This window comes from Electrona antarctica (genome assembly GCF_951216825.1).
Source record: "Electrona antarctica genome assembly, chromosome: 9".
NCBI classification, from domain to species: Eukaryota; Metazoa; Chordata; class Actinopteri; order Myctophiformes; family Myctophidae; genus Electrona; species Electrona antarctica.
The window spans coordinates 24,741,006-24,766,655 of NC_136790.1; the positions used below are offsets into that span (position 1 = coordinate 24,741,006).

The following is a 25,650-nucleotide window of genomic DNA, read 5'->3' on the forward strand; positions in this document are numbered from 1 at the left end:
AGGAGGCGGGCACCGGGATCTGCCTGCAACCTATCAGCGTGACGTCCGTCTAAAAAGTTCAATTTAATTATCTCCACTCAACAAACTGGCAAAGAGAGGAAGCTATCTTGGCAATGCGAGCCTCTCGAGAGCCACTTGTAGGCTACTTTTGTGTTTGTTTAGTTTTTGACGTGCCACTGCCAGATAGATAGCAGTCATAACACCCCACCGGGCACTCAATGAAAAACCTGTGGCTTCGGAAATATCAACCCATCTAATGTAGGTTTGTTGTTCTGAGCGACCTAGTCCGGGATGAAGCTGTTTGACGATCGGCTATGGACACTGTTCAAGCGGCACTGGCAGCACACGCTGACATACTGGAGCGTGTTCTTCAGTTTCGGCCTGTGCATCGCACTCCTCGGGCCAACCATCCTGGACCTGAGGTGCCAGACTCACTCCACTCTGCAGCAGATAACCTGGGTGTTCTTCTCCCAGCAGTCTTTACTGTTGGTGGGCAGCACCTTTGGAGGACTTTTTAAGAAAACGTAAGTTTGGCCAAACCTATAATGTTTTTGACATGTTATTATTATTAGTATTATTATTATTATTATTACAATTATGATTATTATTATTATTATTATTATTATTATTCCTCCTACATCATTTTCCAACATGTTATACAAAACACATAACGGCAGTGTCAGTGGCTCAGGGGTAGAGTCAGAGTGGCAGGTAGAACGGCCAGATGGGAAAACCTCGAGGTTCCCAGTTGGATCCCGGGCTCGGGGCTCCCCCAGAGTTAGTGAAGAAGTGTACTTGACTCCTTGAACAAGACGCTGAACCCCTAATTGTTAGGTTGGTGCCTTGCATGGCAAATGTGAATGGGTAAATGTGTATCCTGAAGTGCAAAAACATTTTAAACCATATATGGTTTAAAATGTTTTTGTGTGGTGCATTCATATGTAGACTACTATTTTACTACTATACTACTATATGTGCAAAAAAACCAAACAAACAAAAAACAACAACATTCATATCATTCAAACAAGTGGACAATCCCGCCCTTGTCACAGGACACCATTCACTGTTCTGTGAAATGCTATTGATCAGCTAAACATCAGCATCTAGGACATAATAGGCATCAGCAAAGAATATGATTTTTACTAAGATAGGGCCATGCATCACTTAACTCATGTAGGAGAAAATATGTTACTCACACGCACGCACGCACGCACGCATGCACACACGCACACACACCACATTGCCAGTGGGAGGATTCATTTTTAAAATTATGACCCGTCATTGTGGATTGATGGTGCGTCATGCTTAATTTGCTCTGTCTTGCTCTGTAATACTCAAAATTATTTTCTTTTATTGCGTCCGTCATCCTGCGTCCGTCTGTCATGCCTCGTGACATGCTCCATATACAGTATGGCCAGTACAGAATTCATTCCATATGTTGATCTGACCTCATCAAACCCTACTCAAAACACGGCCATAATAAGTGATGATAGTCAGCTCCATATGTGGAGCTGACTATCATCACCTGGTTCTCCATATATGAAGATCACGACACTGACCTCATCAAACCATGGATAGCCATACATGGAGAAGACTGGATCATCACCTAGATCTGCATATATGGAGCCGGCCAGCATCTTTACATCTGTCGCTGTAAGATGCTGTTGTTTCAGCTCGACCTCGCCCTTTAGGGCAAGATCGCTTCTTGCCCTCAGGGCGTCTTACTGGTATTAATTATATACAATGTATGACTGATAAACAGTGAGCATACAGTTATGTACATTATGTGCATTACATGGACCAGTCACACAATAATTAATATGTATGCTTAATGTTTACTCTTCTGTTGTGCTTTAGCAGTCAAGCACACCTACTTCAACGCATATCTGTCCTTGTTCCTTAATCTCAAAGTAAAGTTAATATGTTCCATGTAGTATTTTTGTATTTCTTTTTTTCCTTCTTTTTTTGTTTTTACAAATCAAATCACACTTATTATAAAGTCAGTTAGAGCCACGGTGTGCTCTAACTGATGATGTGCATTATGTGAAATGTCCCTTTCACCTTAGAGGAAATGGAGGTATTCTACAGTGGGGCATTGTGGAAAGTTGGCAAGAAAGATGGAAAGCCCAGGGTCAAGATAAGGAGTGCGTTATTTTGAGCTTGAGGGCCCTGATAAGCTAACTGGATAAATAGTGGAATAGTGGACCTGAACCCCATCAAGGTGACTTTATTGTTATGTTTATTGTTAAACCAGCCTGGAATTTGGAAATCACCGCTTTCATTACTGACAAATAGTGTGCTGCACGGTGCACCACTCATTAATAGGAACATGTAAGACACTGGTGAATATTGGTCTATCCGCATGCTCGCTCAAATGCCTACACTACAGCTGATTTAAAATGCCACTGCATGCCTGGTCTTCAACCTTCCTACATTTCCACGTCTCCAACCTGCTGTATTACCTTCACTTGGCTTCCAATTCAAAACAGAAAACACCAGTGATGACCTACAACTACAAGACAATTTACAATTTACAATTTACAATTTAGGCATTTAGCAGACGCTCTTAATCCAGAGCGACTTACATTAAGCAATAACAAAAAGCATGGCATACATCACATGTATAAAAAGTAGTTATCATGAATCATGCGTAAACTAAGAACGTAACAGTGGAGTATCTATGTAAACTATACATACTATACTATATAATATATTATACATGTGTACTATAAAGTGCTATGACTACATAAAGTGCAATTCTAGAGCTGTCTACATAACAAGCTATAAGTCTGTTTAAAATACTATCTAAGTCTACATAATGTGCTATCTAAGGGGCTAGGCTAGGGCAAGTGCTACGGGCCATCAAAAGGCAATCAAAAGCATGGCTCCCCCTTCAGGGCTTGATCCACCCCTTCCCAGTTCCCACACACTGGACGTCTGTCTGTCCCTCCCATCCCTATGACACCCCTGGCCATCTCTGCAAATGTCCTGGACAGTTCTCCCTCCTGGTTCCCAAGCTGTGGAATGGAATGGTCCACCTACCCCCCTCCCCCCAGACTCACTCCATTTTCCGAAAACTATTAACCTCTTTAGAGTTTATCTCACCCTCTATAGGACTTCTCATTTGTTTTTACCTATATGTTTTGATAGTTGCCATGCTAGTTATACTAGTATGCACATAAGTTGGTTACTTGCTATTTAAATACTTGTAGGCATGATGTTTGTGTTTGTATGACCCATACAGATGGTAGGTTTGATGTCTACCTGCTAATGCTATCCTTGTTAGTTACTTTGTAGCACTTACTTGCTTTTCCTTGCACTCTATTTACTTGACCATTTACTATGTCATTTGCTGACAATGTTTAATGCCATTCTGTAAGCTACTCTGGATAATGGCATCTGCTAAATGTCTAAATTGGAAATGTAATCAATAGAAAAGGGTTTACTACTGATACAATTAAGCAATCAATATCCCTTTGCAAAAAAGATATCCCAACTGCAGACTTGTGTAATTGAAGAATTTCATTAAGGCTTTTGCATGGCATTACATAACGCATTTTATCTTTATGTGTTGTGACATGTTTAATGTAATCTAATGTCATTGTGTAAGCTGCTCTGGGTTAGTGCTTTTACTAAATGCCTAAATTGAAAATTGAATCAACAGTTAAGGTTTCACTACAGATACAATAGGTAATAAATATCCCTATGCAAAAAGTGTATTAATGCACACTTGTGTAGGCTAATTGAATAATTTGAAATGCATAAAATGCATTTTATCTTTATGTGTTGTGACATGCTGTGTTGACATTTGGAATACATTTTGGTAAAAATAAAAATAAAATAGAATTGGAATGAGTATCAGAGAAAAAATATTTAATTTAATTTTTCTCTCGCTGTAAATGCAGCATAATAAAATAATAAATATGAGAGTCGACATTATTAGTATTTTATTAGTGAGAAAGATGACAGAGAGATGACAGGCTCTGACGAGATTGGATCCTATGCCAGGAGGAATATAATCACTGTTCCATTGTTGGGCACACTTTTGAATGATGTTAAATACAATATAATAATAAAAACATTTACACTATCCTTAACAGACTCCAGTCCTCCCTGTGGACACTCTTCTCTTCCACTCTCGCCATATCACTGGTGTTTGCCATCATCCCACTGTGTCACCATGTGATTATGTTGTCTGTTGCCATGGCAATTGCTGGCCTTGCAATGGGGGTGATTGACACCATCGCTAACCTGCGGCTGGTGCAGCTGTACCAGAAAGACTCGGCTGTTTTCCTGCAGGTCAGATGTACTTTCAGTTTGAATCCAAATAACATTTGGGCAGCTTATCACAACCTTGAACCTTTGTTATTAGTATAATAAAAAAACACTCTTAATATAAATGTCTGAGCCTGAATAATGTAATAGATTACAGGGTTGGGCAATATGGACAAAATCAAATAATATTTTGGACCAATATTGTGACGATAATAAAAATAACAATTAAAAAATGTCTAAATTGCTAAAACAGACAATCTACGTGCCACGATGCAATATGATGACATATTGCCCAGCAGATACTGTAATGCATAATCTGCAAGGGACAGCATTTGGAAAGTAATCTCCAGAACACTGTGCTCTGCCCCAGGCCCTGCATTTCTTCATAGGCCTGGGAGCTCTGGTCAGCCCCCTGGTAGCTGACCCTTTTCTGTCTGAGGAAAACTGCATCTTGAGCTCCAACTGGACCACAAACTCGTCCTCTTCAGACCTCCACCATCTGCGCAGGGCCAGGGGAGGTCTGGCAGGGCCAGGGGTGATGTTGCACAACATGTCCCACTACCCGCTCCACACGGAGGGAGTCGCGACCACTGAGGTGGGCTACGCCTTCTGGATCATGGCTCTCATCAATGTGAGTGTGTGTGTGTGTGTGTGTGTGTGTGTGTGTGTGTGTGTGTGTGTGTGTGTGTGTGTGTGTGTGTGTGTGTGTGTGTGTGTGTGTGTGTGTGTGTGTGTGTGTGTGTGTGTGTGTGTGTGTGTGTGTGTGTGTGTGTGTGTGTGTGTGTGTGTGTGTGTGTGTGTGTGTTTTGACAGGCCTTGCTAGAAGTCCAGCTATCCAGGTATTAGTGTGTACGGCTATTTGAATAGGAGCTAAGATAACCAATTGCATATTCTGACACACCTGACTGCTTTACATACAGTAGGACCAGTGCCAGGACTACATGCTCAATATGTGTATAGACAATGTGTGTGTGTGTGTGTGTGTGTGTGTGTGTGTGTGTGTGTGTGTGTGTGTGTGTGTGTGTGTGTGTGTGTGTGTGTGTGTGTGTGTGTGTGTGTGTTTTGACAGGCCTTGCTAGAAGTCCAGCTATCCAGGTATTAGTGTGTACGGCTATTTGAATAGGAGCTAAGATAACCAATTGCATATTCTGACACACCTGACTGCTTTACATACAGTAGGACCAGTGCCAGGACTACATGCTCAATATGTGTATAGACAATGTGTGTGTGTGTGTGTGTGTGTGTGTGTGTGTGTGTGTGTGTGTGTGTGTGTGTGTGTGTGTGTGTGTGTGTGTGTGTGTGTGTGTGTGTGTGTGTGTGTGCAAAGAGAGAGAAGGTGAAAGTGATTTTTTTGACGTGCCAAAATCTGCCATTGACCCCCATTATACATTTCTCAAATTTGAAAGCACTATATTTCTAAAACTATGAAACATTTCAAAGATGAATTCTCAGGCAAACATGTCCACCGTAAGATGAACCTATTAAAGTTTGAATGGGGTTTCTAGGTGTAAGTACTGTATGTAGGACTAGTAGCATGCCAAAGTTTGTGCTATTGCCATTGAGAATGCCTTTAATTTAAATAACTCAGAAACTACAAAACATTTCAAAGTAAAAAGTTCCAGCATGTGTGTCCACAGTAAGCTGAATTATAAAAAGTGTGAATGGAGTTTCTTTTCTTTTTTTTTTAATTCTGTTTATTGGTAAGCACACTCATTCATATAATTTGTACAGAACTGGGAGGAGAGTGAACATAAACATTTACAGCATTAATTAACTTTTGTTTTTCTTACTCCATACATTGACTCTCCCCATTCAGTGTTCCATTTCAGTTTTTTTCTTTTTTCACAGTAAATGTGCCATTTCCCCCCCCCCCCCCATTTTTCTATGTGCATGTATATACAATCATACTACATATGAATGGAGTTTCTAGGTGAAAGTGATTTTTTTACGTGCCAAGATCTGCCATTGACCTCGATTATACATTTCTCAAATTTGAAAGCACTATATTTCTAAAACTATGAAACATTTCAAAGATGAATTTTCAGACAAACATGTCCACTGTACGATTAACCTATTAAAGTTCGAATGGGGTTTCTAGGTGTAAGTATGTAGGACTAGTAGCGTGTCAAAGTTTGTGCTATTGCCATTGAGAATGCATTGGGCGTTTAAGTTAAATAACTCAGAAACTACACAACATTTCAAAGTAAAAAGTTCCAGCATGTGTGTCCAGAGTATCTAGGTTAAAGTGATTTTTTGACGTGCCAAAATCTGCCATTGACCTCAATATACCATCATTTATAATCATCATTTCACGGCCATTCTTATGTATCTTTCTTTTACGGTTCATTCTGTTCCAATCTTGTTATCACATGGGGCTGCCAAGCATAAGTACGGCCACAACCTTGTCCAGTGTCCACCATTATCTCAATGTGTGTGTGTGTGTGTGTGTGTGTGCGTGTGTGCGTGTGTGTGTGTGTGTGCGTGTGTGCGTGTGTGTGTGCGTGTGTGCGCGTGCGCGCGTGCGTGCGTGCGTGCGTGCGTGCGTGCGTGCGTGCGTGCGTGCGTGTGCCTGTGTGCCACCAGCTGCCTGTTCCAGTCGTAGTGCTTGCGTTGATGTACAATGAGAGACTGCTGCCCTGTTCCAACTCCAGTCCTCGTCTGCTAGACAGAGACTCTGAGGGGCCCGCCTACACAGACCAGGGTAAGAGAGGAGCTCAATGTGTGTATGAATTAAGGGTCACCGTGTGTGTGTGTGTGTGTGTGTGTGTGTGTGTGTGTGTGTGTGTGTGTGTGTGTGTGTGTGTGTGTGTGTGTGTGTGTGTGTGTGTGTGTGTGTGTGTGTGTGTGTGTGTGTGTGTGTGTGTGTGAAGAGGCTTGGCCTGTTGTAGCGCCACCATGAGGCTGATTTGAAAACTGTCAAGTGGCATTTCTTCCAAAGCCTAGTGGGAATATGCATGCACAGTTTCACCACAATCGGACGCTGTGTTGAGTAGTTGTGGCGATTTGTACAAAACGGGTACAAAGCGGGCTACTCCTGAAAAGTTTAGAAGCCAATCGTAGCCAATGAGGGTGGATTATGAGAAATCAATCAAACCCGTCTTGATCACATGACTATGAAGAGCATGTGTACCGATTTGAGTGAAATTTGGATAAAATCTGAAGGAGTAATATTAGAAAATGTGTTTTACATATGTCGGCCTCCTGGTGGCGCTGTAAAGAGCAGATGTGAAAAATTCCAGGCAAAGGTTTTTCCTTGGCCTCTAGGGAGTTGGCATACAAAGTTATCCACAGATCCGTGCAGTTAGAGGTAAAAACACTTTTCGGCCAGTTATTGCGCCACCATGAGGCTGAGTTGAAAAGATGTGGCATTTCTTCCTTGGCCTAGTGGGAATGTGCGTGCACAATTTCACGGAAATCACACGATGTGTTCATGATTTGCAGCATTTTGTTTGAAACTGAGCACTCCTGCGAACTTTGGAAGCCAATCTTAGCCAATCAGGATGGAGTCTGAGAAATCTGAAAGACCCGTTTCGTTGAATGGCTCTAGAGAGACTGTGTACCAATTTGCCTGATGTTTGGACAAAATCTGTAGGTGTACTGTCCAAAAACTTGTTTTGCACAAAGCGGCCTCCTGGTGGCACTATAACAGGCCATTGTGGAAATTGGGGCAGAGGTTCATCGTTGGCATCCAGGGAGTGTGTGTGCAAAATTTTGCATCGACCGGGTTAACGGTGCCGGAGATTAGCTGTTCACAGACGGAAGGACGGACGGACACACACACACACACACGGACGGACGGACGGACAGAGTGCAAAACATGTCTCTCCCCATGCCTTCGGCCTGGTGGAGACAATTAAGTATAACTTAACTAACGCTAAATAGTGTATAGTTTACACGTTTATAACTGTGTTTACTGTTGATTTCAGTATTTACTAATGATTAGTGTAGTTATTATAAAATGCTGCCTTACTGTCTTCTCAGGTCACAGCAGTGTGTTTAGTTGCTGTCGCCTTCGCAACCTGCAGGGTCGTCCGCCCTCCTTTTTCTTCATCCATATTTTGGGTGGAGCCATTCTCTTCATCACTGATGGCATTATAGTGAGACATCCTATTACCACTCAGCCTCAGAAAACACAACATGCAACATACATAAAGAAACTGTAATTTACAGTGTAGAGTAGACTGTTCAACAGTGTTGATTTATATTTTTTTATTTAGTTTTATTCAACGTCTTTTGAATACATTTTCATTTCGTTTTTTTAGTCATCTGAAATGTTTTAGTTTGAGTAGTTTTTCTTTACTAAATATCATGATTTTAGTTGACTAAATCTACAGTTGATTTTGTCGACTAAAATGTATTTTGACCGGCCTTTATGGTGACGTAATGTCAGATTTTACACTTGGTTACATGCTGTATACAGTAGCTGATCTACATGCTCACAATGTGTCGCATCACAACGAGTTGTAAGCTTGTAGATCTCCTATTTTCATGTGCATCACAACCTTCAGTCCATCCCTAACATTTTTAGTCTACTTTGTATTTGTTGACGAAATTGTCAATATAATTAGTCTCAGTTTTAGTCATCATAGCTTAGTTTATATTTAGTTTTCGTCAGTGACAATAGGTAGTTGACGAACACTGTTCGTCATAGTTTTAGTTGACGAAATCAACACTGCTGTCCAAGCTAACATGCTAGTGTTTTTGAACCCAGGGTTACTATGCTGGCTTCGTCTACACCTACGCCGTGTCCCCTCCACTGTTGATGGGCCACAAGGCAGCTGGCTACCTGGACAGTGTGTTCTGGGCCTCCATCACAGCTGGCAGGCTGGCATGTATCTACCTGTCCTACAGATACACTGCTGTCAGGCTGCTCGCCTTCAGTCTGGTATGCACATGCACGCACGCACGCACAGAAAACGTACTCAATTGTTTTACTTACTTTGTTAGTATCAATACTGCAATGTAGAAATACTCTGTTAAAAGTAAAAGTCAGGAATTCCAAGTTTATTTGAGTAAAAGTACAAAAGTATTGGCATTAAAATCTACTTAAAGTTGGTACCAAAACTCCAAAAGTAAAATGGACATGGGACAATCACAATGCAGAATGTCCCATTTCAAGTTTTCAAATGTCTTTTGAAAACAATGCGACGCAAGCTCACAAGCTTGTGAGCTTGTGAGCTTGTACTCAAGTAAAGTACAAATACCTCAAGTTGTAATTAAGTACAGTACTTAAGTAAATGTACTTAGTTACTTTCCACCACTGCAGTCACACCATGAACAATCCAAGTTTGACCTATATTTTCCACCCCCATGGACTGGTTGCATGGTAGGTGAGCATGAACAAAATGCAGATTCAAAGGAACGTCACTGAAACAAACATTAATTAAGCATGTCAAAGAGAACATAGAAATATCAAGATCATTCAAAGATCAGCATAAGACCAGCAGATATAATATCAACACAACACAGAAGTTAATTTATTTATTTTTCAATACAATAAAAATCATTCGCGCTGCATTGCGAGCTTGTAGATCTGCTACTAGTTTGGGTCTAATCTCTCTTCTGTGTCTCGACCTGAAAATTTTGGCAACTACTGATATAAGTCATATAGAGTTATGATTAAATCATGAGCATTCAATGTTTAACAATATCTATTCATGCTTTGTGCTTCTCATATTTTGTGGGTGTCAAATAGCAGTTCCTTATTGAACTGCCATTCTATTTGACACCCAAAACATATGAGAACTATGCTCAAATAGACGAGGGCTGTGGCTCTAGTGGAATCATTTTACAAGCGTAATCAAATATTTGAACTGGGTGTTACTGTTAATTCAAATGAGAGGATTAGGATGAGAGTTGCTGCCTGACTTTGGCCAGGCACATAGTCTCGTGTTGCCAGACTGTTGCCTCTCACAATTCTCAAATGCTTCCATCATACATTAGGAGATTGTGGAATAGTTGTCTGGCTACGCGAGACTACCAGACACATAACGTGGATTCACTGGCGCCTCCTCCCCGGTATGAGTCTGGACTTCAGCCGTAGGCTGAGAGTATGCGTTAGCTGGAGAAATCAGAAAATGCTCGGGCCAATAAGTGACTGTGTTTCAACTGCTGTCTGTACAACAGTGAAAAGCAGCCTCTTGGTCCATGACTCCATGTGTATATGGTGATGTAACAGTTAACGTTGTAACATACATGCAACAAAAAACAACAATGGCTGCCCTCGACGCAACAAGACGGTAAAAACAGCTCTAAGTGCAGTCATTTCGGATATAGACTCCGACATATATCCGACATAGCTCGCTCACGTAGAAAGTAGAAACTAAACAGACCTTGTTGTTTTTTTATTGCGGTAATTTCCCAGTACTAGCGCTAGCACTGTGATGGTGTCAGCTTTTTGTTACGCTGATTGGCTAGATGAGTCTGTCTGTCAAGGCAACTACTTACGCCCACTTTTCAAGAAATTCAGACTGATACCGGGGAGGAAGTGAGAGTGAATCCACGTTATCAGTCTGGCTAAAGCCAGGTTAGGATGAGAGTGGCTTACTGTTCTTACTGCCAATCTAGTTACATGCGACTTTCAATGTTACTTATACCTATATAACTTTGACATAACAGAATCTGAATAGAATTTGGGTTTACTTTATATGGTTTGCACTTTGCACAACATTAAGCTTAAGAAGCTGTTTTCTTACCGATCATATATCCATTAACCACTGGTAGTGGTAATAAATTAAAAAAAGTCCTTCTCTAGCGTGTTGTAGCTCTGAGCAGGGAGGAGGGTTCTAACATTTGCTAGCCTTAGACGGAAGCCCATTTGAAAAAAAAACTCTGTGGACTTATATATCATCATCATCATCATGGGCGACAGATAATAATTATAGCGATAACGATTTAGAGATAGCTGATGAGTGCTCGGCATGGAGTTTAATTTTTTTGCCGGATATATTATCGTCATATTACGGGAAGAAAACGGCTACCCCGGAATTCTCCTATAAGACCTGGCTTATAAAAACAAAAGAAAACAAAAAAACAATACATAAAATCATGCCCCTTTCCATCTCTTTTTTCTTCTTCAGGTGGGGGTGATACTAGTGCAGTGTATGATGTTGCTTCTCTACTACAGCAGTGTTTTTCTCTTCATTGGAACATGTGTGTTGGGACTCTGCATCAGTAGTGTGTTTCCCTGCATGCTGGCCTTTACAGAAGACATACTAAACTATAAAGGTAACACACACTTTGCTGTTGCTTTTTATGTTAAGATTTGAGGTAACAGGCCCAATTACAAGGGTGTTGTATTGTATGTTCTATTTAATATTATAATTATGTAATCTGCCATGTGTGGAGCTTTGGTGTTTTAGTAGGTTATTATCTGATCATTGTTTGTGAATTGTCATGTTGATTCATGTCAAATGAACTGGGCTGGGATTCCTTAGAATCATGACACTTTAAGACATATGTTGTCAAAAGAGTACTATAACTGTCTCACACACACACACAGACCACATACAGTACACACACATGCACATGTACGCACGCACGCACGCACGCATGCGCGCGCACACACACACACACACACACACACACACACACACACACACACACACACACACATCGATGTGTAAATGTATTCATAGGTACATGAGTTTATAGATGCATTAACATGTATGCATGCACCTATTCACATAGAAGTGCAAATAATGTTGAGAACACCACAAACTCTTGTGTTTTTGTCTGAAGGTTGTGCCACAACTGTCCTAGTGACCAGCGCCAGCACAGGAGAGATGGTACTGGAGATGATCGTTGGATCGGTAAGATGACGACCAAGGTGTGTGTGTGTGTGTGTGTGTGTGTGTGTGTGTGTGTGTGTGTGTGTGTGTGTGTGTGTGTGTGTGTGTGTGTGTGTGTGTGTGTGTGTGTGTGTGTGTGTGTGTGTGTGTGTGTGTGTGTGTGTGTGTGTGTGTGTGTGTGTGTGTGTGTGTGTGTGTGTGTGTGTGTGTGTGTGTGTGTGCGTGTGCAAGCAGGTACGCGTGTGCATGCATAAATATGAACTGATTGTTTGATGCATATGAAACTGGATTGTTTGTGTGTATGATGTGTGCATGCGTGTGTTTTCTGTCTCTGTCCAGGTGATCCACAGTCGGGGTAGTTATGCCTTCTTGCTGTGTGGCTTGATCGCATCGTTCATCTGTTGCGGCCTGTTCCTGCTCCTCCTCTATGTGCAGCACGTACACAGCCCCTGCCAGTCAGGTACACTCTATGTGCAGCACGTACACAGCCCCTGCCAGTCAGGTACACTCTATGTGCAGCACGTACACAGCCCCTGCCAGTCAGGTACACTACTATGTGCAGCACGTACACAGCCCCTGCCAGTCAGGTACACTCTATGTGCAGCACGTACACAGCCCCTGCCAGTCAGGTACACTCTATGTGCAGCACGTACACAGCCCCTGCCAGTCAGGTACACTCTATGTGCAGCACTTACACAGCCCCTGCCAGTCAGGTACACTACTATGTGCAGCACGTACACAGCCCCTGCCAGTCAGGTACACTCTATGTGCAGCACATACTCCTGATCAGCTAAGATTGGCTTTCAGAGTTCACAGGAGTGGCATCCTAACCAGATGCCCGAACCACCAAAGATGGCTCCCTTCCAGGCGAAGAAGCCTGGATCATTATACAACTCCCCAAATAGGCCACGCCAATTTCCACCAGACAAGATTGTCTATGTTGCGGATATATATATATATATATATACACTGTGTTGCTGGAAATGAGATCTACAAGCTCACAGTGGGTTGCTTTTTTAAATCAATTTAATTTAGAATTGATTGTTCTTCTTGTATAATTGATTAGTTTGATGAACTACTGCACACCTAGAGAACTATATAACTAATGTCTAATAATAGAAGTGAAACAAAGAAATATGGGTATACAATACATGCAGCACACATACAATAATTCTGCTTACACAATATGACTGATAATCCTTTTTTTTTATTTTTTTTTTTACCTCACAACTTCCTCTAAAGGCATTGCCATGACAGAGACACCAAAGCCAGGACAGCCATGACACACGGACTGCAAAAGACTTAAAGGCAGTCCAGTGGACAGAGATGATTTCTGTGTATTTCGTATTTCTACAGAGGACAGTGCAAAAGGAAGATGGAAAGAGAACTCTCTAATAATCTTTCGCCACTGTCACAAATCATGGTCAGAGTGAGTTTCTAGTAATGGATTACAGCAGGAAACCTTCATGGCAATAGCACAAACGTTGGCATGCTACTAGTCCTACATACTTACACCTAGAAACCCCATTCAAACGTATTTAGGTTCATCTTACGGTGGACATGTTTGCCTGAAAAGGAATCTTTGAAATGTTTCATAGTTTTAGAAATATTAGTTACTCCTCTTCGTCCCCTATGGGACATAAGGCTTCAATGAGCGCTCTCCATTGCATCCGATCCCTGGCAGCATGTTGCGCCTCTCCCCAGGACAGGTTCATCTGTTCCAGCTCCTGCGTCACAGTTCTGCGCCAGGTGGTCTTGGGCCTCCCAGGTTTTCTTTTGTCTGGTGGTGTCCATCTTAAGGCCACCTTTGTGATGCAGTCCTGCTCCATCCTCAGTACATGTCCTAGCCATCTCAGGCGTCTGTGTGTAATGTCCTTGGTAATGCTCCGGCTCCCTGTTTGTTTGTACAGTTCATTGTTTGATATTTGATTGCACCCTGAGCCTTTCCCAGCCTTGCTTTGATGTCTTTTGATGCCCCACTGTCCTTACTGATAAGGCTGCCCAGATAAGTGAAATCTTCCACAAACTCAAGTGGTTTTTCATCGACAAGGATGGGTTGTGTGGGGGTAGAGTTCACACACAGCACTTGTGTTTTTGAGGTGTTAATACAGAGTCCGACCTGTCTGGCGAAGGTGTTAAGCCTGTCAGTTTTAGCCTGCATGTTGTTGTGGTTTGTGGATAGGAGAGCAAGATCATCAGCGAAGTCAAGATCTTCCAACTGGGAGGATAGGGTCCACTGGATGCCTCTCGGTCTGTCAGCTGTGGTGTTGGTGGTGATCCAGTCAATGGCGACAAGGAAGAGGATAGGAGAGATGATGCACCCCTGTCTCACTCCGGACTGCACGGGAAATGCCTCAGAAAGGTTATTTTCCATGATGATACTACACTCAAAATGTTCATAGAATGTTTTTATGATGGATATGAGCTTTGGTGGTATGTATCCCATAGGAGTGCAGTATCTTCCAGAGGGTGTTTCGGTGGACACTATCGAAAGCCTTCCTGAAGTCCACAAAATGTATATAGAGGGGTGTGTTCCATTTTAGGAACTGCTCTATTATGTTTCGCAGTGCAAAAATCTGGTCCGTACATCCTCTTCCCTTCCTGAAGCCTGCTTTAGAAATATAGTGCTTTTAAATTTGAGAAATTCAGAATGGGGGTCAATGGCAGATTTTGGCAAGTAAAGACTTGAGTGGGGTTTGAACCCACAACCTCCAGATCATGCAGCCAGTGTGCTAAGTCACTGACCTACTTGCTACCTGCCACAATGCAGTCTGCTGTTCCCTTTGAGTAACAACATTGATACAAAAAAGAAATACAAAAAATAAAATAACAGGAGATTTGTCTATTGTTTCTTTTGCTGTTGTTTATCTCTAGACGTTTGAATGTTTATGAACCACAATGGAAACAAGTCTCTGGCTCTTCTGTCATTATCTATTCGGCCTTTTGAACAGCATGCACAGTGACTCACTGGGTACAGAAGCTGCCTGGGAATCAGGATGCCGCAGGTTCAAGTTCTGGCTCTGACATAGTGTTCCAAAATCATGAAAATATGCTACTATACTATAGTATGCCGTCCGAAACCATGGACTATAGTATGTTGTTTTTTCATGATTTTCATCTTTTTTTCAAATCCTCCAAAATCATGAAAAACGACATGCTATAGTATGCCGTCCGAAACCATGAACTATAGTATGTCGTTTTTTCATGATTTTCATCTTTTTTTCAAATAGTCCAAAATCACGAAAAACGACATGCTAGTATGCCGTCCGAAAGAAATTATAACTTTGGCATGCTACTAGTCCTACATACTTACACCTAGAATCCCCATTAAAACCTATTTAGGTTCATCTTACGGTGGACATGTTTGCCTGAAAAGGAATCTTTGAAATGTTTCATCGTTTTAGAAATATAGTGCTTTCAAATTTGAGACATTTACAATGGGGCTCAATGGCAGATATTGGCACGTCAAAAAAGCACTTTCACCTAGAAACTCCATTCACACTTTTTATAATTCAGCTTACTGTGGAGACACATGCTGGAACTTTTTACTTTGAAATGTTTTGTAGTTTCTGAGTTATTTAAGTTAAACGCCCAATGCATTCCCAATGGCAATAGCACAAACTTTGGCATGCTACTAGTCCTACATACGTACACCTAGAAACCCCATTCAAACCTATTTAGCTTCATCTTACGGTGGACATGTTTGCCTGAAAAGGAATCTTTGAAATGTTTCATAGTTTTAGAAATATAGTGCTTTTAAATTTGAGAAATTCAGAATGGGGGTCAATGGCAGATTTTGGCAAGTAAAGATTTGAGTGGGGTTTGAACCCACAATCTCCAGATCATGCAGCCAGTGTGCTAAGTCACTGATATACTTGCTACCTGCCACAACACAGTCTGCTGTTCCCTTTGAGTACAACATTGATACAAAAATAAAATACAAAAAATAAAATAACAGGAGATTTGTCTATTGTTTCTTTTGCTGTTGTTTATCTCTAGACGTTCGAATGTTTATGAACCACAATGGAAACAAGTCTCTGGCTCTTCTGTCATTATCTATTCGGCCTTTTAAGAACAGCATGCACAGTGGCTCACTGGGTACAGAGCCTGCCTGGGAATCAGGAGGCTGCAGGTTCAAGTCCTGGCTCTGACATAGTGTCCCAAAATCATGAAAATATGACAAAATATATCATGCCGTCCCAAACCATGGACTATAGTATGTCGTTTTTTCATGATTTTCATCTTTTTTTCAAATCCTCCAAAATCATGAAAAACGACATGCTATAGTATGTCGTCCGAAACCATGAACTATAGTATGTCGTTTTTTCATGATTTTCATCTTTTTTTCAAATAGTCGAAAATCACGAAAAACGACATGCTATAGTATGCCGTCCGAAGAAAATTATAACTTTGGCATGCTACTAGTCCTACATACTTACACCTAGAATCCCCATTCAAACCTATTTAGGTTCATCTTACGGTGGACATGTTTGCCTGAAAAGGAATCTTTGAAATGTTTCATCGTTTTAGAAATATAGTGCTTTAAATTTGAGAAATTTATAATGGCAGATAGTGGCACGTCAAAAACACTTTCACCTAGAAACTCCATTCACACGTTTTATAATTCAGCTTACTGTGGAGACACATGCTGGAACTTTTTACTTTGAAATGTTTTGTAGTTTCTGAGTTATTTAAGTTAAACGCCCAATGCATTCCCAATGGCAATAGCACAAACTTTGGCATACTACTAGTCCTACATACTTACACCTAGAAACCCCATTCAAACGTATTTAGGTTCATCTTACGGTGGACATGTTTGCCTGAAAAGGAATCTTTGAAATGTTTCATCGTTTTAGAAATATAGTGCTTTCAAATTTGAGACATTTACAATGGGGCTCAATGGCAGATATTGGCACGTCAAAAAAGCACTTTCACCTAGAAACTCCATTCACACTTTTTATAATTCAGCTTTCTGTGGAGACACATGCTGGAACTTTTTACTTTGAAGTGTTTTGTAGTTTCTGAGTTATTTAAGTTAAACGCCCAATGCATTCCCAATGGCAATAGCACAAACTTTGGCATGCTACTAGTCCTACATACTTACACCTAGAAACCCCATTCAAACCTATTTAGGTTCATCTTACGGTGGACATGTTTGCCTGAAAAGGAATCTTTGAAATGTTTCATCGTTTTAGAAATATAGTGCTTTCAAATTTGAGACATTTACAATGGGGCTCAATGGCAGATATTGGCACGTCAAAAAAGCACTTTCACCTAGAAACTCCATTAACACTTTTTATATTCAGCTTTCTGTGGAGACACATGCTGGAACTTTTTACTTTGAAGTGTTTTGTAGTTTCTGAGTTATTTAAGTTAAACGCCCAATGCATTCCCAATGGCAATAGCACAAACTTTGGCATGCTACTAGTCCTACATACTTACACCTAGAAACCCCATTCAAATTTATTTAGGTTCATCTTACGGTGGACATGTTTGCCTGAAAAGGAATCTTTGAAATGTTTCATCGTTTTAGAAATATAGTGCTTTCAAATTTGAGACATTTACAATGGGGCTCAATGGCAGATATTGGCACGTCAAAAAAGCACTTTCACCTAGAAACTCCATTCACACTTTTTATAATTCAGCTTTCTGTGGAGACACATGCTGGAACTTTTTACTTTGAAGTGTTTTGTAGTTTCTGAGTTATTTAAGTTAAACGCCCAATGCATTCCCAATGGCAATAGCACAAACTTTGGCATGCTACTAGTCCTACATACTTACACCTAGAAACCCCATTCAAACCTATTTAGGTTCATCTTACGGTGGACATGTTTGCCTGAAAAGGAATCTTTGAAATGTTTCATCGTTTTAGAAATATAGTGCTTTCAAATTTGAGACATTTACAATGGGGCTCAATGGCAGATATTGGCACGTCAAAAAAGCACTTTCACCTAGAAACTCCATTAACACTTTTTATATTCAGCTTTCTGTGGAGACACATGCTGGAACTTTTTACTTTGAAGTGTTTTGTAGTTTCTGAGTTATTTAAGTTAAACGCCCAATGCATTCCCAATGGCAATAGCACAAACTTTGGCATGCTACTAGTCCTACATACTTACACCTAGAAACCCCATTCAAACCTATTTAGGTTCATCTTACGGTGGACATGTTTGCCTGAAAAGGAATCTTTGAAATGTTTCATCTTTTTAGAAATATAGTGCTTTTAAATTTGAGAAATTCAGAATGGGGGTCAATGGCAGATTTTGGCAAGTAAAGATTTGAGTGGGGTTTGAACCCACAATCTCCAAATCATGGAGGCAGTGTGCTAAGTCACTGATCTACTTGCTACCTGCCACAACACAGTCTGCTGTTCCCTTTGAGTACAACATTGATACAAAAATAAAATACAAAAAATAAAATAACAGGAGATTTGTCTATTGTTTCTTTTGCTGTTGTTTATCTCTAGACGTTCGAATGTTTATGAACCACAATGGAAACAAGTCTCTGGCTCTTCTGTCATTATCTATTCGGCCTTCTAAGAACAGCATGTACAGTGGCTCACTGGGTACAGAGCCTGCCTGGGAATCAGGAGGCTGCAGGTTCAAGTCCTGGCTCTGACATAGTGTCCCAAAATCATGAAAATATGACAAAATATATCATGCCGTCCCAAACCATGGACTACAGTATGTTGTTTTTTCATGATTTTCATCTTTTTTTCAAATCCTCCAAAATCATGAAAAACGACATGCTATAGTATGTCGTCCGAAACCATGAACTATAGTATGTCGTTTTTTCATGATTTTCATCTTTTTTTCAAATAGTCCAAAATCACGAAAAACGACATGCTATAGTATGCCGTCCGAAGAAAATTATAACTTTGGCATGCTACTAGTCCTACATACTTACACCTAGAATCCCCATTCAAACCTATTAAGGTTCATCTTACGGTGGACATGTTTGCCTGAAAAGGAATCTTTGAAATGCTTCATCGTTTTAGAAATATAGTGCTTTAAATTTGAGAAATTTATAATGGCAGATAGTGGCACGTCAAAAAAGCACTTTCACCTAGAAACACCATTCACACTTTTTATAATTCAGCTTTCTGTGGAGACACATGCTGGAACTTTTTACTTTGAAATGTTTTGTAGTTTCTGAGTTATTTAAGTTAAACGCCCAATGCATTCCCAATGGCAATAGCACAAACTTTGGCATGCTACTAGTCCTACATACTTACACCTAGAAACCCAGTTCAAACCTATTTAGGTTCATCTTACGGTGGACATGTTTGCCTGAAAAGGAATCTTTGAAATGTTTCATCGTTTTAGAAATATAGTGCTTTCAAATTTGAGACATTTACAATGGGGCTCAATGGCAGATATTGGCACGTCAAAAAAGCACTTTCACCTAGAAACTCCATTCACACTTTTTATAATTCAGCTTTCTGTGGAGACACATGCTGGAACTTTTTACTTTGAAATGTTTTGTAGTTTCTGAGTTATTTAAGTTAAACGCCCAATGCATTCCCAATGGCAATAGCACAAACTTTGGCATGCTACTAGTCCTACATACTTACACCTAGAAACCCCGTTCAAACCTATTTAGGTTCATCTTACGGTGGACATGTTTGCCTGAAAAGGAATCTTTGAAATGTTTCATCGTTTTAGAAATATAGTGCTTTCAAATTTGAGACATTTACAATGGGGCTCAATGGCAGATATTGGCACGTCAAAAAAGCACTTTCACCTAGAAACTCCATTAACACTTTTTATATTCAGCTTTCTGTGGAGACACATGCTGGAACTTTTTACTTTGAAGTGTTTTGTAGTTTCTGAGTTATTTAAGTTAAACGCCCAATGCATTCCCAATGGCAATAGCACAAACTTTGGCATGCTACTAGTCCTACATACTTACACCTAGAAACCCCATTCAAACCTATTTAGGTTCATCTTACGGTGGACATGTTTGCCTGAAAAGGAATCTTTGAAATGTTTCATCTTTTTAGAAATATAGTGCTTTTAAATTTGAGAAATTCAGAATGGGGGTCAATGGCAGATTTTGGCAAGTAAAGATTTGAGTGGGGTTTGAACCCACAATCTCCAAATCATGGAGGCAGTGTGCTAAGTCACTGATCTACTTGCTACCTGCCACAACACAGTCTGCTGTTCCCTTTGAGTACAACATTGATACAAAAATAAAATACAAAAAATAAAATAACAGGAGATTTGTCTATTGTTTCTTTTGCTGTTGTTTATCTCTAGACGTTCGAATGTTTATGAACCACAATGGAAACAAGTCTCTGGCTCTTCTGTCATTATCTATTCGGCCTTCTAAGAACAGCATGTACAGTGGCTCACTGGGTACAGAGCCTGCCTGGGAATCAGGAGGCTGCAGGTTCAAGTCCTGGCTCTGACATAGTGTCCCAAAATCATGAAAATATGACAAAATATATCATGCCGTCCCAAACCATGGACTACAGTATGTTGTTTTTTCATGATTTTCATCTTTTTTTCAAATCCTCCAAAATCATGAAAAACGACATACTGTAGTCCATGGTTTGGGACGGCATGATATATTTTGTCATATTTTCATGATTTTGGGACACTATGTATGTCGTCCGAAACCATGAACTATAGTATGTCGTTTTTTCATGATTTTCATCTTTTTTTCAAATAGTCCAAAATCACGAAAAACGACATGCTATAGTATGCCGTCCGAAGAAAATTATAACTTTGGCATGCTACTAGTCCTACATACTTACACCTAGAATCCCCATTCAAACCTATTAAGGTTCATCTTACGGTGGACATGTTTGCCTGAAAAGGAATCTTTGAAATGTTTCATCGTTTTAGAAATATAGTGCTTTAAATTTGAGAAATTTATAATGGCAGATAGTGGCACGTCAAAAACACTTTCACCTAGAAACTCCATTCACACGTTTTATAATTTAGCTTACTGTGGAGACACATGCTGGAACTTTTTACTTTGAAATGTTTTGTAGTTTCTGAGTTATTTAAGTTAAACGCCCAATGCATTCCCAATGGCAATAGCACAAACTTTGGCATGCTACTAGTCCTACATACTTACACCTAGAAACCCCATTCAAACCTATTTAGGTTCATCTTACGGTGGACATGTTTGCCTGAAAAGGAATCTTTGAAATGTTTCATCGTTTTAGAAATATAGTGCTTTCAAATTTGAGACATTTACAATGGGGCTCAATGGCAGATATTGGCACGTCAAAAAAGCACTTTCACCTAGAAACTCCATTCACACTTTTTATAATTCAGCTTTCTGTGGAGACACATGCTGGAACTTTTTACTTTGAAGTGTTTTGTAGTTTCTGAGTTTTTTAAGTTAAACGCCCAATGCATTCCCAATGGCAATAGCACAAACTTTGGCATGCTACTAGTCCTACATACTTACACCTAGAAACCCCATTCAAACCTATTTAGGTTCATCTTACGGTGGACATGTTTGCCTGAAAAGGAATCTTTGAAATGTTTCATCGTTTTAGAAATATAGTGCTTTTAAATTTGAGAAATTCAGAATGGGGGTCAATGGCAGATTTTGGCAAGTAAAGATTTGAGTGGGGTTTGAACCCACAATCTCCAAATCATGGAGGCAGTGTGCTAAGTCACTGATCTACTTGCTACCTGCCACAACACCGTCTGCTGTTCCCTTTGAGTACAACATTGATACAAAAATAAAATACAAAAAATAAAATAACAGGAGATTTGTCTATTGTTTCTTTTGCTGTTTTTTATCTCTAGACGTTCGAATGTTTATGAACCACAATGGAAACAAGTCTCTGGCTCTTCTGTCATTATCTATTCGGCCTTTTAAGAACAGCATGTACAGTGGCTCACTGGGTACAGAGCCTGCCTGGGAATCAGGAGGCTGCAGGTTCAAGTCCTGGCTCTGACATAGTGTCCCAAAATCATGAAAATATGACAAAATATATCATGCCGTCCCAAACCATGGACTATAGTATGTTGTTTTTTCATGATTTTCATCTTTTTTTCAAATCCTCCAAAATCATGAAAAACGACATGCTATAGTATGTCGTCCGAAACCATGAACTATAGTATGTCGTTTTTTCATGATTTTCATCTTTTTTTCAAATAGTCCAAAATCACGAAAAACGACATGCTATAGTATGCCGTCCGAAGAAAATTATAACTTTGGCATGCTACTAGTCCTACATACTTACACCTAGAATCCCCATTCAAACCTATTAAGGTTCATCTTACGGTGGACATGTTTGCCTGAAAAGGAATCTTTGAAATGTTTCATCGTTTTAGAAATATAGTGCTTTAAATTTGAGAAATGTATAATGGCAGATAGTGGCACGTCAAAAACACTTTCACCTAGAAACTCCATTCACACGTTTTATAATTCAGCTTACTGTGGAGACACATGCTGGAACTTTTTACTTTGAAATGTTTTGTAGTTTCTGAGTTATTTAAGTTAAACGCCCAATGCATTCCCAATGGCAATAGCACAAACTTTGGCATGCTACTAGTCCTACATACTTACACCTAGAAACCCCATTCAAACATATTTAGGTTCATCTTACGGTGGACATGTTTGCCTGAAAAGGAATCTTTGAAATGTTTCATCGTTTTAGACATATAGTGCTTTCAAATTTGAGACATTTACAATGGGGCTCAATGGCAGATATTGGCACGTCAAAAAAGCACTTTCACCTAGAAACTCCATTCACACTTTTTATAATTCAGCTTTCTGTGGAGACACATGCTGGAACTTTTTACTTTGAAATGTTTTGTAGTTTCTGAGTTATTTAAGTTAAACGCCCAATGCATTCCCAATGGCAATAGCACAAACTTTGGCATGCTACTAGTCCTAAATACTTACACCTAGAAACCCCATTCAAACCTATTTAGGTTCATCTTACGGTGGACATGTTTGCCTGAAAAGGAATCTTTGAAATGTTTCATCTTTTTAGAAATATAGTGCTTTTAAATTTGAGAAATTCAGAATGGAGGTCAATGGCAGATTTTGGCAAGTAAAGATTTGAGTGGGGTTTGAACCCACAATCTCCAAATCATGCAGCCAGTGTGCTAAGTCACTGATCTACTTGCTACCTGCCACAACACAGTCTGCTGTTCCCTTTGAGTACAACATTGATACAAAAATAAAATACAAAAAATAAAATAACAGGAGATTTGTCTATTGTTTCTTTTGCTGTTGTTTATCTCTAGACGTTCGAATGTTTATGAACCACAATGGAAACAAGTCTCTGGCTCTTCTGTCATTATCTATTCGGCCTTTAAGGAACAGCATGTACAGTGGCTCACTGGGTACAGAGCCTGCCTGGGAGTCAGGAGGCTGCAGGTTCAAGTCCTGGCTCTGACGTAGTGTCCCAAAATCATGAAAATATGACAAAATATATCATGCCGTCCCAAACCATGGACTATAGTATGTTGTTTTTTCATGATTTTCATCTTTTTTTCAAATAGTCCAAAATCACGAAAAACGACATGCTATATTATGCCGTCCGAAGAAAATGATAACTTTGGCATGCTACTAGTCCTACATACTTACACCTAGAATCCCCATTCAAACCTATTTAGGTTCATCTTACGGTGGACATGTTTGCCTGAAAAGGAATCTTTGAAATGTTTCATCGTTTTAGAAATATAGTGCTTTAAATTTGAGAAATTTATAATGGCAGATAGTGGCACGTCAAAAACACTTTCACCTAGAAACTCCATTCACACGTTTTATAATTCAGCTTACTGTGGAGACACATACTGGAACTTTTTACTTTGAAATGTTTTGTAGTTTCTGAGTTATTTAAGTTAAACGCCCAATGCATTCCCAATGGCAATAGCACAAACTTTGGCATGCTACTAGTCCTACATACTTACACCTAGAAACCCCATTCAAACCTATTTAGGTTCATCTTACGGTGGACATGTTTGCCTGAAAAGGAATCTTTGAAATGTTTCATCGTTTTAGAAATATAGTGCTTTCAAATTTGAGACATTTACAATGGGGCTCAATGGCAGATATTGGCACGTCAAAAAAGCACTTTCACCTAGAAACACCATTCACACTTTTTATAATTCAGCTTTCTGTGGAGACACATGCTGGAACTTTTTACTTTGAAATGTTTTGTAGTTTCTGAGTTATTTAAGTTAAACGCCCAATGCATTCCCAATGGCAATAGCACAAACTTTGGCATGCTACTAGTCCTACATACTTACACCTAGAAACCCAGTTCAAACCTATTTAGGTTCATCTTACGGTGGACATGTTTGCCTGAAAAGGAATCTTTGAAATGTTTCATCGTTTTAGAAATATAGTGCTTTCAAATTTGAGACATTTACAATGGGGCTCAATGGCAGATATTGGCACGTCAAAAAAGCACTTTCACCTAGAAACTCCATTCACACTTTTTATAATTCAGCTTTCTGTGGAGACACATGTTGGAACTTTTTACTTTGAAGTGTTTTGTAGTTTCTGAGTTATTTAAGTTAAACGCCCAATGCATTCCCAATGGCAATAGCACAAACTTTGGCATGCTACTAGTCCTACATACTTACACCTAGAAACCCCATTCAAACCTATTTAGGTTCATCTTATGGTGGACATGTTTGCCTGAAAAGGAATCTTTGAAATGTTTCATCGTTTTAGAAATATAGTGCTTTCAAATTTGAGACATTTACAATGGGGCTCAATGGCAGATATTGGCACGTCAAAAAAGCACTTTCACCTAGAAACTCCATTCACACTTTTTATAATTCAGCTTTCTGTGGAGACACATGCTGGAACTTTTTACTTTGAAATGTTTTGTAGTTTCTGAGTTATTTAAGTTAAACGCCCAATGCATTCCCAATGGCAATAGCACAAACTTTGGCATGCTAGTCTACTAGTCCTACATACTTACACCTAGAAACCCCATTCAAACCTATTTAGGTTCATCTTACGGTGGACATGTTTGCCTGAAAAGGAATCTTTGAAATGTTTCATCGTTTTAGAAATATAGTGCTTTCAAATTTGAGACATTTACAATGGGGCTCAATGGCAGATATTGGCACGTCAAAAAAGCACTTTCACCTAGAAACTCCATTCACACTTTTTATAATTCAACTTTCTGTGGAGACACATGCTGGAACTTTTTACTTTGAAATGTTTTGTAGTTTCTGAGTTATTTAAGTTAAACGCCCAATGCATTCCCAATGGCAATAGCACAAACCTTGGCATGCTAGTCTACTAGTCCTACATACTTACACCTAGAAACCCCATTCAAACCTATTTAGGTTCATCTTACGGTGGACATGTTTGCCTGAAAAGGAATCTTTGAAATGTTTCATCGTTTTAGAAATATAGTGCTTTCAAATTTGAGACATTTACAATGGGGCTCAATGGCAGATATTGGCACGTCAAAAAAGCACTTTCACCTAGAAACTCCATTCACACTTTTTATAATTCAGCTTATTGTGGAGACACATGCTGGAACTTTTTACTTTGAAATGTTTTGTAGTTTCTGAGTTATTTAACTTAAACGCCCAATGCATTCCCAATGGCAATAGCACAAACTTTGGCATGCTACTAGTCC

The 25,650-nt window shown here is 39.8% G+C and overlaps 1 protein-coding gene across 1 annotated transcript; it reads left to right on the forward strand.

The window, feature by feature from the left end:
* The first annotated feature begins 255 nt into the window (after window positions 1–255).
* On the forward strand, window positions 256–13,409 carry mfsd4aa (major facilitator superfamily domain containing 4Aa). The gene is made up of 10 exons (XM_079509479.1): window positions 256–524; window positions 4,101–4,299; window positions 4,646–4,906; window positions 6,859–6,976; window positions 8,257–8,372; window positions 8,987–9,160; window positions 11,355–11,502; window positions 12,016–12,086; window positions 12,405–12,525; window positions 13,308–13,409. The coding sequence occupies exons 1-10, from the start codon at window positions 292–294 to the stop codon at window positions 13,346–13,348; spliced, it is 1,482 nt and encodes a 493-aa protein (XP_079365605.1). The 5' UTR covers window positions 256–291; the 3' UTR covers window positions 13,349–13,409.
* Window positions 13,410–25,650: the final 12,241 nt, after the last annotated feature.

Coding starts and splice junctions, on each gene's coding strand:
- mfsd4aa (XM_079509479.1), top strand. CDS start 292: ATGAAGCTGTTTGACGATCGGCTATGGACACTGTTCAAGCGGCACTGG. Junction 8,373..8,986: donor TCATCACTGATGGCATTATA/GTGAGACATCCT, acceptor TTTTGAACCCAG/GGTTACTATGCTGGCTTCGT. Junction 9,161..11,354: donor GGCTGCTCGCCTTCAGTCTG/GTATGCACATGC, acceptor TTTCTTCTTCAG/GTGGGGGTGATACTAGTGCA.